Genomic DNA, 14,434 nt, shown 5'->3' with positions numbered 1-14,434 from the left:
ACATGAAGATCAAGAGGTGTAAAATCATGGTGGTACTTACCACTGTGAAATTCATGACCTTCAAAATCCATATTGTCATTGCTAAGTTAACAATCATGGTAACCAACAGCAGGAGGACAAAGAAGTATAAGCACCTCTTTCGCCATCCATAAATTCCCACTGGATAAAGTTGCGGATTTTCAATCCTTGGCAGGCTGTTCTGCTGTGTTGCCAGTATATACTGTTCTCGTGTCATCTGCGCGGGGGGGACAAAAAAAGTAAAATGAAAAATTGTCATTTGATAGATTTTATTCTATGAAGATTATCTGAATAGGTTTCCAAAATCATCATATTACAGCCACTGAACTGTGTTAAAGAAAAAAAAATTCATTGAGCCAAATTCAACCATACCAATTTGTTTGAGCTAGGCTTTTAGTACCCTTAGTATGATTTTTACCTATTTGCTGCTCCATGATATGAAGCATTCTTTTTCTTCTTCTTATCATGGATTATAAACGGATAGAGGAACAGATGTGATTATATCTAAGTCAGGCTACAAGTTTCAATAGTATATGGAAAACTAGGAGAAAAAAAATGTAGAAAAGAAAATAGACCATATGTGCTTGTCTCAAATACAGTTTTATTGGCTTCTTCATATATGAGCGGGTCACAGAAAGTCATTTTTGAAAGGTAAGTCATTCATATATTTAATATGAAAGGAGAAAAAATAGTGTCATACTTTGGTTTAGGACAAAATTTTACAAGTGAAATTCTCTGTTTTATCATGTATGCAGATGGTTAAATAATTCATCTTCTTACATATATTGTATCCCATAGAAAAGCATACATTATAATAGGGATCAGCAACCTTTGGCATGTGGCCTGTCAGGGAAAGCCGCTGGCGGGCCAGGACAGTTTACCAGCAGTGTCCACAGGTTCGGCCGATCACAGCTCCCACTGGCCACGGTTCACCGTTCCAGACCAATGGGGCTGCGGGAGGCAGCGGCCAGCACATTCCTTGGCCTATGCCACTTCCGACAGCCACCATTGGTCTGGAATGCCGATCCCTGCATTATAAGAACATTAAGATTACAAAGTAAATCACTCAGTCAATAGGTGCAAACCTTTCCCAGGCAAACTTAAGTCTTTCCCTTTGGGCATAAGAGGTACTACAGTGTTTAATTATTTGTTCACAATTTTTCTTCAGGACCCTTCCATCATTCAGTGCACAGGTTGGACAGTACACTGAGAATGAGGCAGCTCTCTTTTGTTTTAATCCTTACTGCCTAATTCATAGACACTTGCCACATTTCAGGACACAGTCCACACAGGGTCCCACTGTGCTTTCAGTTACCTAGGTGTGAATATAGATTTACTCCAAATTTACATCAGTGTAATTGCATAAAACTGCAGCACCCCTGTAATGTAAATAATGTAGAGGTGGTAGTTATGTTAACAGGAGGAGCCCTCCCATTGACATAATGCTGTCTACACTGCGGGTTAGGTTGGTATAACTGCATCGCCGGGGTGTGGATTTTTCAACCCCCTGAGTGACCTATTTATACCAGTGAAAGTTTTTAGTGTAGACCTGACCAAAAGAGTCTATGTGAAAGGATCTTCCCTGCTTTTTTTTTCCACCTGCTTGAACTTCCTTTGTTTTCCTTCCCTGTTTGATGACCTTGTTTGCTGCTTAAATGTAAATTAAGGCAAGCACACATTCCTTCCTTTAAGACTGACCTGACTTCTACTTAGGCAGGACTGTGGGGTTTGGAACATGTATGATCATCATCATAGAGGAAAATCTTATAACTTCACATGCAATGTTACCACACATTTTATCAAGACAGTAGAGACTGGCAAATTGTGGAGTTTTCTAATGACACCTTACAAGGCATATCTTGTTCAAAGATAACAACAATAGTGTGAAGGGTGTCAGTACAGGGCTGTATTCTGTCACAACATCCAACTCGGTAAAGGAACCCTGCCTCCATCCAAATGAACACTCATACATCTGGATGATGTTCCATACTCTCGGTCAGAAACTGAAAATTCTACTCACAGTGGGAAGTTAAAAAGTTTTCTTTTTTTCCCTTATCTTTTTACTGGTTTGTACAATATGATTAGTTATTGACATTGCAGTAACACCTACAGGCCCCAGGCAGGGTTGGGCATTGTGCATATAGGCAGACAGACATGCAGTCATTATGAGGGAAGACTAGGGAGCGTTACAAGAAAAGAGAGGGAAATGGGAAGGGGTGTGAGCAGATATTCCCCATGCTTATCTTGTGAAATACCACGAGGATCAATCATTTCTTATTTTAGGAGTAGAAAGGTAAAAGAAAAAAGTTAACTGTGCCCACTGTACTTCAGCCATCTGTGCCATGTCAACAGAATGTTGCGGGATGTAGTAAAAAAGCCTCCTTCACTTTAAAGCTCAGTGATCATGTGCAAATGTAACATTGATGGACCCCGATCGTCATTCGGCAGAATTGAACCTGGAACCTGTGAAGCTAAATGCATGAGCTTCTACTGCATGAGCTAAAAGCCATATGCCTCTTAGCTAAGGCTGTAGAACAGACTCATTAATCTATAAGTGGTCTCAGTGCCACTAGATGGGACAGAACACCACACCGAGGAGGTGTATGGATTACATACTTCCCCTCGCTGAGGAAGCTTCAGAGACTTCCCAGATGAAATCCCGGATGAGCCCCCACTTACAACCGCCAACAGACTCTGGTCATCAGTGGGCAGGATTGAACCTGGGACCTCAGATCTGGACCATATGGCTGTTAGCTAAGGCTTTGGGGAGCAGACTCATTAACCTCAGGTGGTGTGTGGGTTACACAAAGACCATACTTTAAACCTTTATAACGCTACCATATCAAATGGATTGTTGTCACCAGGCTACCAAAAGGGATAGTCTTTAGATCTCATATATGTCTCAAGAGTCAAAGGTCTATTACAAATCAACGAGGTGTCAGAGCTGTTCATGTAAGGGTTACCACACCTCCACCCCCAAAAACCCTCTACCAATAATAGCAACAAAAAAAACAAGTATTTCCCAGTATAACCTGCCCTACCAAGGAAAGTCTATCATTTTTACTGCCAGTCTGAGTGGTTTTGATTCTTCATGACTATATAAAAGGGAAAATGCAAAGACATGGTCAACAAAACCAGATAATTTACTTAGCTCAAGCAGCAGACTGGACATAAAAAATTACAAAAGACAAATTTTGTATTAGAATACCTTTAGTCTACATTTTAGACTGTTCTCAACGTATGCCAATTTAGGAAATTAACTGAGAATGTCAGGGCACAGGCATTCACTACATTAACTTCTAATCTTTTGGTATTTAGGAGAAATTGCTTTAATAAATGTAGAAGTAAATACAGATATGTTCTTCCATTTTTACATCCTCTATTTTTTTTCCTGTCATTTATGTTCCTATTCAACGTTCAAACTTGCCTCCCTTTCAACATAAAAAGGCCTCCATTATTATATGACTTAAAATTAAATGAAGGCAATGTATTTTTGTTTTTCCAAAAATACTATTTCTAATGTGACCATAAAATTATGACTTTGAACTTTACAGGATTAAAAAAAATTAAGCCATTGAGTGAATGTGTATGTAGATCCATCCACCCAACCCATAACAAAATACATCAGAGAAAATTACCAATTTTACATTTAAAAACGATGGTTTATTTCATGGTAAAAATAATAGGGCAACTTTTAAGATATCTTATGAGTAAAGATGGTGAACTGATCCAAACAAAAATAAGAACCAATGTATATCTGCTTGAAGGATCAAACAAAGTCTCAAATTTCACTAGGAAGTCTGTTCTCATGAGTTCAAGACCAAACCCATTTGAATAAGCAGCTGAATAAGTGGATACTTATCCAACTCAAAACACTGAGGTTTGCCCATCACTACTTATGAGCAGAGATTAATTGTGTGACATTACAATCCCAACTTCTTCCTCCAGCATTGTGAAAGGCAGAGACTCCAATGGTGACCTGGAATTGGATTCACTTTGTGAACCTGTTACGGAGAAGTTTGGTCAGTGGTCCTGTCTTTTCTTTTACTCCTATTCTTTCACAGTTGCTTTAAGTTCTTTACTTCCAAATCACTTTAAAATCTATGTATCACAGCAGTGAACGTTAGAAGGCATATATACAATTGTAATAAAACAGGTATGTTATAAAGTGATCTGAAAAACATAAAAGTCTCACAATCAGGGGGGATTGAGAGGATTTTTGTTTTGCTTTGGGGGTTTTTTTTTGTTTTGTTTTGTTTTTTTAAAAGAGCACAGAAGGCTACCCTTTGCCCCTTGGTCTTAATTACATGATTGTTTCTTGTAGTCAGACTTCACCAACAGGGTTTCTTTCAACAAAACACACTTCTCTCAACTTCTAGAGAGCTTTCTAGTGCAGGTTAGCTCAGATGCCTCAAAGCATGTTCCTCTTATGCCCTGGCAGAATGACATAATTTACCACAGCTGTTGCCAGCCATATTTTCTTGACAGTCCATGAACTGAGGGGTAGGCAGCTGCAGTTTTTCCCTTCTTAATAGAGGATTAGTTAACCCTATTCTTTCCAGCTGCTGAATTCCTGTATATTTACCCAGTCATAATCATATAACAATTTCTGAATAGTTCTTGAATTATTTGGGTACACTCTGCCCATCCCTCACTCTCTACCTTGTGACCTACAAATATATCATCATCACAATAGAGCTAGGTTAAAAGACTTAAGGTTGTAAAGTGAAGCTCTCAAAAATTAGGCAATGTTGGAACTCAGGTTGCCCATAAAACCTTAATTTGGCCTCCTTGTGTATATGCATTATAACAGTCATTAATTACATTATCACATCCTCTCCCCCTCCCACCTCCAAGTCAGGATTCCTGCCTCATTCAGATCATAGGATGGACAGATTTCAGCATATGTTTTTATTTTTATCATTTCAAATGAGAAAGGGTTTTTTGTGGGGTTTCTTTTTTGGGAGGGCGGGGGGGGGGAAGATAGGGAAGGGAGGGAGATGGATTTATGTATTGATCATTCAAGACTCCTACCTTTTTGACCCAAAATATCATGAGAAGAGCTCACACAGTCTCAGCACAGTTGAAACAGAGTCTGGGTTTGACCCCAAGTCTGTACTCAAAACTTGTCCAGATCCTGATTCAAAAACCTCCTCTTCCTTGGCTCTGCACCGTAACATAATACTTTGATATTCCTTTGGCATCTTTTATGCCTCTAAAAGGAATATTTCAATTACAGCTGGTTGGAAATCTTCCATTGAAATGATTTTTGACAGAAAATGCACTTTCCACAAAAATCAAATTTTGGCTTGCTGCCAAGGACAGCAAACTTAGAAATGCCTTACCTAGCAGACCATCTTCAGAAGGCTTAACGTAGATCCTGATCCTGCAAGCAGATCAACGCAGGTAGACTTTACAATCTTGCGGAGTCCCACTAAAGTCATTGGGGCTCTGCACAGGCCCAAGGGTGCCTCACTGATTCAACTGTAGGATCGGGGCATAGACTGTCAATTCTTCCAAGCAGTAGGGTGACCAGATAGCAACTATGAAAAAATGGGATGGGGGTGGGGAGGTAATAGACGCCCATACAAGAAAAGATCCCAAAAAACAGGAAGTGTCCCTATAAAAACGGGACAGGTCACCCTGCCAAGAAGGGATTTTGTTTTTATTTCTCCGCTGAGACCCAATGAACATTAATGGTGTCATAAAGATAATTAAATATATTAGGGCAGTGTTCTACGAAATGGTCAATAGATTTGTAATATAAGCAATCTGATTAATTTTGGACACAAAAAAATCAGAAGGCCATCTGTGGATACATTATAATGAATGAAAAGGACATTGAAGGAGATTTTGGGATTCAAATTAACAGTAAAATAGGTTGTACTATTCTGTTACTACAAAGATGGCAAATCAATTCATAAAGTGCATCAAAGGGTGTATTATAATAAACAGGGCTGTGCAGTGATTTTTTAATAATCGCAACTAATTGCAAGATTAAAATAGTTGTAACTAATCGCAGTCTTAATTGAACTGAAACACCACCACCGCCACTTAAATTTATTATAAATATCTTTGGATGTTTTTCTACATTTTCAAATATATTGATTTCAATTACAACATAGAATAAAAAGTCTACAGTGCTCACAAATATACAAATATTTGCACTGTAAAAAGAAACAAAAAATAGTATTTTTCAATTCACCTCAAAATGTAGTGTAATCTTTATATTGTTAAAGTGCAACTTGTGTTTTAAAAAAAAAAGTAACTGCACTCAAAAACAAAACAATGTAAAACTTTAGAGCCTACAAGTCGAAACAGGAAGGAACATACGAACGTTTAGCATACCTGATACAAATGTCTTGCAACACCAGCTACAACTGTGCCATCTAAACGCCTGTTCCCACTTTCAGGTAACATCATAAACAAGAAGTGGACACCATTATCTCCAGTAAATGTAAACAAATGTCTTAGTGATTGGCTGAACAAGAAGTAGGACTGAGTGGACTTGTACGAGGAGAATTGAAAAATACTATTTCTTTTGTTTATCTTTAAAAAAAACCCACACAGTGCTCAGATTCTTTGAAGAGGCCTTTTTGTTGTTTTAAAGAACAGGAGGGGACAGGAACAAAAAGGAAAATATTTTAAATGCAATACCCTGTGACGTGGGGATGAGATCCCTGTACTTGGGCTCCTGATTCTGCAGCTGGCAGTGTGAAGCTCACACTATGGTAGTGGGGGCCAGTCACCACAGAAGACCCATTAAGACAATACATAGCCCTCAACAGCAAAATTTTGGCAGCTCAGCTGCTGCTTCCTGTTTCATCCAGCCTTCCCTCCACTTAGGGCTGATGATGATTACTGCTGGGACAGGGACTTTCTCTGCTACTCCAGTTGTTCCCTCCACTCCACAGCTATGAGTGCAGGCAGCTGGGAGTGAGGGAAGTAGAGAAGGAGAGATTGGGAGAACGAGAGAGACAGACTCTTCCAAAAAGAATATTCCTGCAGCCTAGTTGAAGATGCACTGAACTACAAACCAGCAGCCCATGAGTTCTCCTTTCAACTTTTCCAGTGACTATTAATTAATCTATACCTTTCCTGCTCCAAATTAACAACCAAGGTCTCATACTCCTACCTTATCTGTTAGTGAATGACAATTTGTCTCCCCTAAAGTCCCTGAGAGCAAAAGGGAGCAGAGTTCAGGTTGGTGTAGAAACCACAACTATTTCCAGACTTAAGATTTTGAGATACCAGTACAATGACCTTATTTTCTGACTATCAAACTTTTTAAAACTTTACCTTCAGATGTTCTGACATTTAAACCTGTGTGCATTTCTTTTTTATAAACTATAGAATTAGTGTTTTTGTTGAATAGGTTTTTATTTAAAACTTTAATTGTATCAAAGTTATTTTATTTTTTAAAAAGGAGGAATTTGAGAGATTTTGAACTTTTAATGACAAAAACTAAGTTTAGACATATCCTCGACATAGGTGGAAAAATATACCTATATAATCACTTTTTATATCCACAAGAGAAGGATTTGTTGATTCAGTGTGACCATTTTGTGCCAACTCAGTATTTTGGTTTTACTTTGTCGTCTAGTGGAGCAGTCGTAATATTAATGGGTATCATTACAGAATTCCATTGTAGTACATTTACTAAATGTCTAATAGTTTGCAGAGTATTTACTGTGTCTTCCAAAAATCACTAGCTAGCTTTATTTACTCTTTTAGGCCTCATGCAGGATCATCAATATCTTTAAAACACATGTAAGCTTCAAAATGTTTACTTTAAGCCACAAACGATTTTTTAAAATCCAATATCAAGTAAAAATTTATTTCCACACCCATATTTTTCTACATTCACAAGCTGTGAAAATTCAGAACCTAATCTTGCAAATCAAATAAATATGCCTCATACCCGTACAGAGATAATAAAATAGATATGCAAAAATTGAGTGTTTTGCTACCTGTATTATTAGGATTTTAACAAAACACAGAACACCGCTTACAGATCTTGAGCATTTAAGATTTAATCTTAATAACCTTTAACTAATCTTTTGATATTCAAGCACTGAATGAAAAATGTTATAAAGGAATAAAAAGCATATATAAAATATGACATTAGTCAGACCAAACAATGATTTAGGCTGACAAGAGACCTCCAAGCAATCAGGTGACCTGTAATGGAACAGATTTTTGTGTGGTGTTTTCTGCCAAAGCAGACAATGAACCAAGAAGAGAAAATATAGCTACTAAGATGAAAGTGCCCACATCGGCATTTAGTGTGAAAGAGAAAAGCAAAAACAATCTGCTCTTAACCAGCCATAGCAGCTCAGCAGAACTCTTTCAGGACGTTAGACAGGTAATTTACCAGAACCAGCTGGCTTTCCTCACTCACCCGGACAGTAACATGCCCTCTAGCCAGGCAGCCCAGGCTGTGGGCACCTCTTTTTTTGTGTGTGTGACATGCCAGCAAGTTACTTGCTCTTTTTTCCAATTTGTGCAACATGTGACATTAAAAAAAACCTGACAGATGAAATATTACTTTAGGTCTTCTTTACAGTCTTTAGCTGGCAATCTACAATGTGTAGTGTAACGTGTGTCACACACAGCAGTAGATGCTGCATAGGCACAACAATAATTTCTTACGCTGAAGACTCTAAAGCATAAAATATATACGTTTTAAACAGTCTGAAATCATTATACCTTGGATAAGATCAAAAATGAAAAGGGTTTTTTGGTGGGGTGGGTTATATGAAGAGAATTATTAATGGTATAATCAGTGGCTAGCCTTACTCTTGCATCTCTTGTAAAAGGCTTTACACCAACATAAATGAATTTACTCAGAAAGATTTTAAATGACAAACAGTTATATGCAAAGCTCTTGCTATCACTTCCAGTTTGTGCAGTGCATGCTAACTTATGTTTCCTTTGTCACCCAAGGGCTTAGACTTCTCTAAGTGACTTCTAGAATGTTAATATAAATTTCTGGTAATCAGGATCACAATGCTGGCCAGTGATTCTATCACCTATGACAGAACAGGCAGTTCTAGATTGAGAGGGTAGTGAACATTGCTTTCTTAAACAATTAAACACTGGAAGGGAAAATAGCTTCCCTTGGTATCATCAAAAACAGACTTTAACTACAAATTTTATATTAAATATAAAGACTAACTAGACCTAAGCCCAAGGGAATTGGTATTAATATTCTGTTGGTAAGAATAAGAAGTGTTAGCTCAGGCATGCCCTGTCCTTATTAAAAGGTACACTATATTTAAATTATATTATTAATATAGAAAAACACTTACTTGCAGCAGGTTAATGGCCTGATACTACAATGCCTTACTATAGGGCATAGATTTTAGTACTGAGTGTAATCCCCATTGTGGATTATTTAAAATGCTCAAATATTTAAAATCAAAATTATTCTTTATTAGTGGCAATGTTTACTTTTTCATTGCACTCAGTTTGGAAATGAAATTGGACTTCACTGTTTAACTTTGATTATAGCAATTTTCTAAGCAGTTGCATTTTCTCAGTCCTGTGCACTACCATAATGCTTTTGTACTGTCTGCCTGAAACAATGAAGAGCTGTGAACTACCTTAGGCCAAATTCCTGCCCCACTGCATAGTGGAAACAAGCTGAGACCTAGGGTGTTCTTCTGGGGCTATGGTAGAAGGGATCCTTCTCCCCATGCAATTCCTTGGCAACAGACATCTGCTAGGGTAGCCTCCATGACATTGGTGAAATCTTCTGACTAGTTACCTCCTAGACAATGTGCCAAAGGTTGGATCTCCTATGAATAATGAAGTCCTATATCCTCTATCTAATCTCTCTGAGAGCCACTTCATTCTTGAGAGCCACAGTCTCTTTCCTATTCTAAGTCCAGGTAGCCAGGTTTGGCAGATGAGAGCTCTACAAGGGTTGAAGAGGAAGAATCCCTCAGTCTGCAGTAGACTTTGCCACATTTGCATCTTTGGACTGTGAGGGCAACACCAAGTAGAGGTGGGTAGCAGATACCTCCCTGGACTGGCCCATGTTCTGCTGGACAGAGAAACCTCATAAAACCTCTGTTCTGACAGATGGTGCATGCACACTCCCCAAAATCACTCCTACCTCTCACTATGCATCTGCTGCTTCTAGTATCTGAGGGTCCTGCAGCGAATATGGAGACCATACTCCTGACGTTTTCCCAACAGTTGACCAGTGCATATATATTTCAGTGGGGAGGAGCAGGAGGTGGGGACTCCTATGAAATATTCAAAAGTGGAGGGACTGATATCACTCTCTAAGCAGAAGTGAGAAAAGCAATTCATGGGCCTTGAATTGCTTTTCTCACTTCTGCTTAGAAACCAGGATCTCCTCCTACAGTCCTGGAATACCCCAAACTCCTTTTAAAAAAAAAAAATCACAAGGGATGCAAGTATGTAAGGAATGCAAGACTGGACTTCAAGATCCCACCTAAAAGACAGTATACTCAGTTGATTGGATAATTTACATGTTTGGAAGTTTAATAATTGAAATGCATCTGACTTTTCTTCTTCGCCACAGAAAAATACTTTTGACATCAGTGTCAACTGGGCTTAAGTCAGCATGTCTCTTGTGATGGTGCAATTTGCTTGGCTTTATGTTGTCAATTAGAATTCCACTTTCCTGCTAAGTCGATACAATTAGATTACTACAGAGACTTCATTACAGCCACAGGCAGGACAGCAGATGAGGCATACAATTTTCTCCCTGTGATGCCAGCACTACTAAATAGTTATTGGAACAACTGTCTATAAGAGAGGACAATAAATGCTTCTACCTTAAATATTGTTTTCCAGTAAAAGTTATCACATCAGAAGGAAAGAGAATAAATAGTAAAAACGGACATAAGCTAGATGTTGCTTGCTCTTAGCATTAAAAACTTACTGGGAACATTTACTGCTGCTCTGTATTTAACATATTTAATTATGTTGGACATACAGTCAAATTCATGATTTGCTCATAAGAATGCATAATCATATGGTAAGTACAGGATCATAATTTTTTTCACTGAAGATAGAGATTCAATGCATTGAAAAGTTACTGAACAATATCGTTCTGTACTTCGTTGATTTATACTCTTAAATGCAGGGACTGAAGTAGTTTGAACATGAAGTTTCATCGTAATCGGTTTTTTTAAGTTATACTTTTAATAACCAGAATAATTTCATGTTTTTTTCCCCTACATGCAAAGCTCTTTGAACACAAAGGCTTAGTCATCTCTGTGCTTTGTCTCATACCATCTGCCTCAATACATTAACACCTTAAAGAAAATTTAAAGACCAAAAATAGCCAGTGTGTTTCAATTTAATCGATTGAATTTAAAAACTCAGTAGAAGCAGCAAGAAATTCAAGAAATTAAAGCAAAGCAATGGCTTTCAGTTAGAGGGTGTGACTTGCCAGAATTGTTCTTTAATAATCATCCTTCAAACTTATATTGTGCCCTATCAATATCTCTCTAGGCACAATGCAAAATTAAAATAAAAAAAATGGTGTCGGGGGGGGGGGGGGAGAGGGGGTATTATGCCTCTCAGGATCCACAAGCAAAAGGATAATTTTCCCACTTCAGAGGCAGAAGTGTGGCAGTATTGTCTTTTCTGCTGAACTCCCCTCTTTCAGGAGGCTTCTGGTAAAAGTTGCAGCCAGGGAAGTCCATGGCATCATGACTAAGTGAACATTGTTGCCAAGAAAATAATTCTAGAATAGGATTTAGGAGGGAAAGTAGAGTCAAAAATGGCAGACTGCTCAAGGGGAAGAATTTAGAGAAACCCAATTTAGAGTTGGGGGTAGGTAAAATCTGAATGATGGTAAAAGCAGTGAGAACCTATTGGTTTGGGGAAAGGGGACACCAAGCAAGGAGGGAAATGACCTGGAAAAGAAACAAAGTTGGAGAGCCCAGGGGGACTGCAGGAGGGGGGGGGGTGAGGGGGAGAGAAGAGAACTAAACAGTGTGGGACAGTGGTAAGGAAAAAGACCATGCTCTGTCTCCCCCCTGCCCCCATTTACAGAATTAATGACTGACTGAGTTAAAGTCTGAAACCTCAGAACACAGTGGAAGAGAATGTGCAGTTAGTGCACAGGCAAAGGAGAGAAAGGAAATCCAAAGGCTCCTTCCCTCAGGTCAACAGGAACAGAATGGGCTGATGCATGAGCTAAGTAAACTTATGCATGGTGTTTCCCCTGAGCTGGTGCATGTGTAATGCTGCCCCACTACTTCCTGGCTTGTTGGCCAAGCTTCTCAGATAAGAACCTCTGGATTTAAACATATGAACTAAAAGACTCACCTTAGTTAACTCAAAGGCAGAAGCAGACTCAAAAACAAGTCCAGCAACACTGGGTTGCACATGCATGAACTTGGAAGAGCATTTGAAAGAAACTGAAGAAACAGGAGAACTGGGCATGAGCAGGAGAGATCAAGATTGAGAGAGCAAAAACCATGAAAAATAAGAATGAAAATGACGTAGAAGGAACATTTTAAGTGAAAATAGAACAAATGAGGCAGACCAAGATACGTATTTATAAATTATAAAGGGTAAGTGCTAAAAATATTACCATCTTCCACTTGCCCACACCTGTATGTTGATACAGAGTGGAAGACAGGAGAGAAGGGACTTTTCTAGCTTGTCACATTCACCATTTGCATTGTGTTTCATATTAGACCGTTAACTATGTGGGGCAAGGATTGGGACTGCCCGAGTGTTTATGCAGGAACTATGGCATCTTGGTGTCCATCCCAGGATGCTACTTAATGCATTTCTACAGCTTGTCTCAGCTTTCTTACCTCAGAGTAGCTGGCTCCAGGCCTAATACTACACCAAAGTAAGAGACGTTGATATAAAAGGTGACCAGACAAATCAGGTGCTCTGTAATACACATGAAGCAATTCCTTCAGCTTATGTAAATACCAGCAGTGGTTGAGTAATCAGAAGATCTTATAGATAAGGGCCATGGCGTAAGCTAGGAGTTACATCAGGAAAGAATTTGGCATGCAGTGATTAATGGTAGTAGTGAGAGCAGAAAGATCACTGTTCCTAGCTGCTTTGATTTTTTGAAGGGAAAGAGGTATACATAGATTATTCTGAATTCCTGTACTAAGAATTAGATCAAGTAATGATAAAATTACTTCGTTATGCAACACACGATGCATAATAAAGTGACCCAAAATTACTGCTTCTTGAGTAAAACATGCACTTCTCAGCTAAATTACCAGTGTAATCAGATTTCTAAATGAAGGCCCCAAATGACAGTCCCTTTCAGGGACACATCCCCAATTGCTGTTAACTGGTGTGGCTCCATCAACTTCAATGGAGCTGGGGAAATTTACACCAGTCGATAATCTGATCACCTTTTAAAGAGGACGCTTTTCTTTTCTTAGTTATGGTCTCTTGTCAGACAAAGTCAATCTGAACCAATACCCGCAAACACTTACTAGGCTGATATCACACCAGAAAGCCTGAGCCTCTCCAGTCACTACAAAGTCAATGTATGCCATACTCTGTTCTGAGATATTATAGTTACAATACAAAATAAGAATAGATTTCACATACCACAATATGGTAACTGTTGAAAAAAATTGAACATTTTAAACAGGGAGTCCCTCTATCCTGAGAATATACACTATATAGTTTCTCTGTATAATGGTAGACAAATTATTTATATATATGTCTACCATTTTACAGAGAAACTCAGATGCAATTGGATTAAAGGAACAATGCAGTACCACCTCTATCTCAGTCTCTAATGTCAATTCACTTCCTGTATCTCCCAGGTACGCTTTCATCAAATTAAAAACCTGTAATTGCCTAATATAGATTCTAAGGGCAGAAGAGACCACTGAGATCACCTAGTCTGACCTCCAGCATAATGTGCTCTTTTTTAAACTAAACAGATTGAGATTCTGGAGTCTAATATGAGGAGGAAATGATCTAAAAATATTTATGTTCCAATTCAGGGCTTGACTTTGTATGTTAATATGTACCTCCTGTGATGCCAATAAGTGTTGAAGACAACATCTTGCAAGATGCATTCAGAATTGAGCCTTTACTTTGACAGTCTCTGTGTCAATGACTACCTTAAGTACAGCATGGCAAAGATATTTTTCTGCACTTGCAGAAGTAGATGATTAAAGTTGGGGAACATTTCAGAACTGTCCAAATTGAAATTTTATAATGCCACTTTTCATAAGGCCGGTTATGTTTTAATAATAACATCATGCAAATGAAGGTCCGAATCCTGGAAGCCACTATGTGTGAGCCAACACCTGCTTTCAACCAGAGCCCCACTGAAGTCAGTGGGGCTTCAGTTGAGTGCTTTGTAGTTTAGGAGCTCAAAAAGGTCAGAATTTTTTAATCACAGGAAAATCTGTTCACATAACAGGGATACAAA

The 14,434-nt window shown here is 38.5% G+C and overlaps 1 protein-coding gene across 5 annotated transcripts in view; it reads right to left on the bottom strand.

Annotated features, from left to right (window-relative positions):
* The window catches only part of SGCZ (sarcoglycan zeta), a 793,251-nt gene that overhangs the window by 357,795 nt on the left and 421,022 nt on the right, over positions 1-14,434 (bottom strand). For 4 of the 5 annotated variants that reach the window (XR_006290777.1, XM_043546174.1, XM_043546175.1 and 1 more), the window contains exon 2: positions 41-235. Coding sequence is in view for 4 of the 5 variants with exons in the window: in XM_043546174.1 (XP_043402109.1) it covers positions 41-235 (195 nt within the window). In the remaining variant the exon portion in view is untranslated. Of the gene's footprint in view, positions 1-40; positions 236-5,363; positions 5,562-14,434 lie in introns of all 5 variants that reach the window. The other variant, XM_043546176.1, reaches the window with a different exon arrangement.

The sequence above is a fragment of the Chelonia mydas genome, chromosome 4 (assembly GCF_015237465.2).
Source record: "Chelonia mydas isolate rCheMyd1 chromosome 4, rCheMyd1.pri.v2, whole genome shotgun sequence".
NCBI lineage: Eukaryota > Metazoa > Chordata > Testudines > Cheloniidae > Chelonia > Chelonia mydas.
The sequence above is the reverse complement of the archived record's forward strand: the minus strand, read 5'-3'. Positions and strand labels throughout refer to the sequence as shown.